Source organism: Limulus polyphemus, unplaced genomic scaffold, assembly GCF_000517525.1.
Source record: "Limulus polyphemus unplaced genomic scaffold, Limulus_polyphemus-2.1.2 Scaffold1254, whole genome shotgun sequence".
Classification (NCBI taxonomy): domain Eukaryota; kingdom Metazoa; phylum Arthropoda; class Merostomata; order Xiphosura; family Limulidae; genus Limulus; species Limulus polyphemus.
In genome coordinates, this window is record NW_013666864.1 from 298825 (window position 1) to 300982 (window position 2158).

The 2158-nt window shown below is 34.8% G+C and overlaps 1 protein-coding gene across 5 annotated transcripts in view; it reads right to left on the reverse strand.

Moving 5' to 3' along the window:
- Window positions 1-2158, reverse strand: part of LOC106462797 (thymidylate synthase-like) — a 28092-nt gene that overhangs the window by 19882 nt on the left and 6052 nt on the right. Inside the window, exon 1 of one of the 5 annotated variants that reach the window (XM_022390144.1) lies at window positions 1710-1951. The exons of 3 other annotated variants lie outside the window; for them this stretch is intronic. In XM_022390144.1, coding sequence (XP_022245852.1) covers window positions 1710-1714 — 5 coding nt within the window. In that variant the 5' untranslated portion in view covers window positions 1715-1951. Of the gene's footprint in view, window positions 1-968; window positions 1087-1709; window positions 1952-2158 lie in introns of those variants that run through there. One more of the 5 variants, XM_022390143.1, reaches the window with a different exon arrangement.

Consider the following 2158-nt stretch of genomic DNA (forward strand, 5'->3'; position numbering starts at 1 on the left):
TAAAATTCTAAACTTTGTTAAATGAGTTTTCAAACCATCTTTTATCAGACTTTTAAAAACTTTTCCCACTGGGACAATTTTTATCACCTCCCTTGGAAAGAGGAGTGATATTAGCTAACTTTCGGTCATCTGGTACCTGTCCACTATTCAAGGACTTACAAAAAGTAGTAGCAAGTGGCTCACATATCCAATACTTATCCTACTTCAAAGTCCTTGGGGAATATTATCTGGCCCTGGAGTCTCATAATTTTTTTATGCTTCCCATTTATTTTCTTAACAATCTCAGAATTAATGTAGTCATGTTTCCAACCTTGTTTCCATCTATCAACTGTTCAAGATGAGGAATACAACTTAAATATTCATTAGTGAAAACTGAAGAAAAAGCAAAATTCAATAACCCAGCCATCTCATAATCATCAGATACAAGCCTTCCTTTATCCCATTCTAAATTTTGTTTACCTTAAATATACTTAAAGAAATCCTTACTGTTAATGTTTACATTTTCAGACAACCATATATCCTTTTTGATGTCCCATTTTCCTGTTTGACCAACTTCCTTGATCATTTGTAATCTTCTTATGATCATTTTCTTTAATTTTATCTCATGTACTATTTGTGAGCCAACCTGGTTTTTACTTGCAGCTACCCTTTTCTTTCTACAAGGAAAATGTTTACCTTGAATATTTAAAAATGTATCTTTAAAAACTTTTCCTCATCTGATCAGTGTCTCCAAATAATTCAGCTGCCCAATTCACAACAAATAATGCTTACCACATCCCTTATAAATTTGCTTTTATGAAATTTGTAACCAAAATATAATTATTTCTTATCTCCATATGCAGCAAAACATGAAACTCAATAGAGCAATGATGATTAGCACCCAGATGTTCCCCAATTTCCACCCTCTCAACAATTTATATATTAGAAGTTAACAATAAATGTCAAATAGCATTGTTTCTAGTAGGTACCTTGACCAATTGGTGAAGCAAACCCTCTTGAACAGTTTCCAAAATCCTTTCTCCCTCATGGTTTGACTCTAGCATTTCTCAATCTGTATGTAGTGTCGTAACTAGGATGATTTGAGAGATGGGTGATAAGAAACATTCTAACCTATTTATGCACGTGCCTGCGGCTGTCGCTTTCGTACCCACCCCCCTCAGCCAGGCCACAAAAAAAAAAAAAGGTTAATCATTTTTATGTTTATAATTTTAATGTGTTATAATTTTAACGACTTTGAAAATTTCTAGATTCCTTTGGAAAAACCGATAAAACACTACACACGAGCAGTTACTAGGCAAAAACGTGTTATAAGGTGAACGACCGGCCTAAAAAACAAAGACGAAGACAAATTCTACTCTAGGTTGAGTTTTATCTTTCTGATTGATCGATCTGTCTTTGACAGCAGTTTTTTTTTCTTCTGATAAGCTAATTGCGAAATAAACTGTACTACGACATCACTTTCTCTCAATGATATTTAGTGTCGGGCGGCCCCGCCCACCACAGCTACAACCCTCTCTATATGACTGAAAGTAAAAATGAAATTAAAACACCATAATTATGACCTCAAAAGCTGATGTACGCGTTCTTTCTGGGTTACGAACTTTAAAAAAAAAGAAAAAAATGAGGGTGGATGCTATGATAAATAACAAAAAATCCTAGCATTCACACAATTTATTTATAACATAACATATTATAGTATTCATTATTACCTCATCAAAATTTTTGTTTAATGGTTTAAGAACTCGATACGTATATACGTAAAACATAGTATACACTGTACGTTGGTCAAGGTGACTTTGTTTCATGTGGTAGTAGCGGTAGGAGTGCTTTCTGTGACAAGCTTTCAACATCATGCTCTTAATATCCTTCCTCAGTGTTTAATTAATTGACGGTCATTGGCTGCAAAAGTGTCTTACGGGCCGAAGTTCAAAGGTCACGGGTCAAAGTAGGAAGTGGGTATAACTCAAGAAACGGCTCTTCATATCAGCATTATGGTGGCTGTTGGAGTAGAAACTTCATCTGAATTTATGTGTTATTACAACAGTGGCTTTCATTGCATTCCTTCATAGAGCACTAGCGCGCACTCCGAGATATATAAAACGTTTGTCTGCCCTCCCCCACACTGTGTGTATGTTGTGTTATAGAAAATTCAATAATT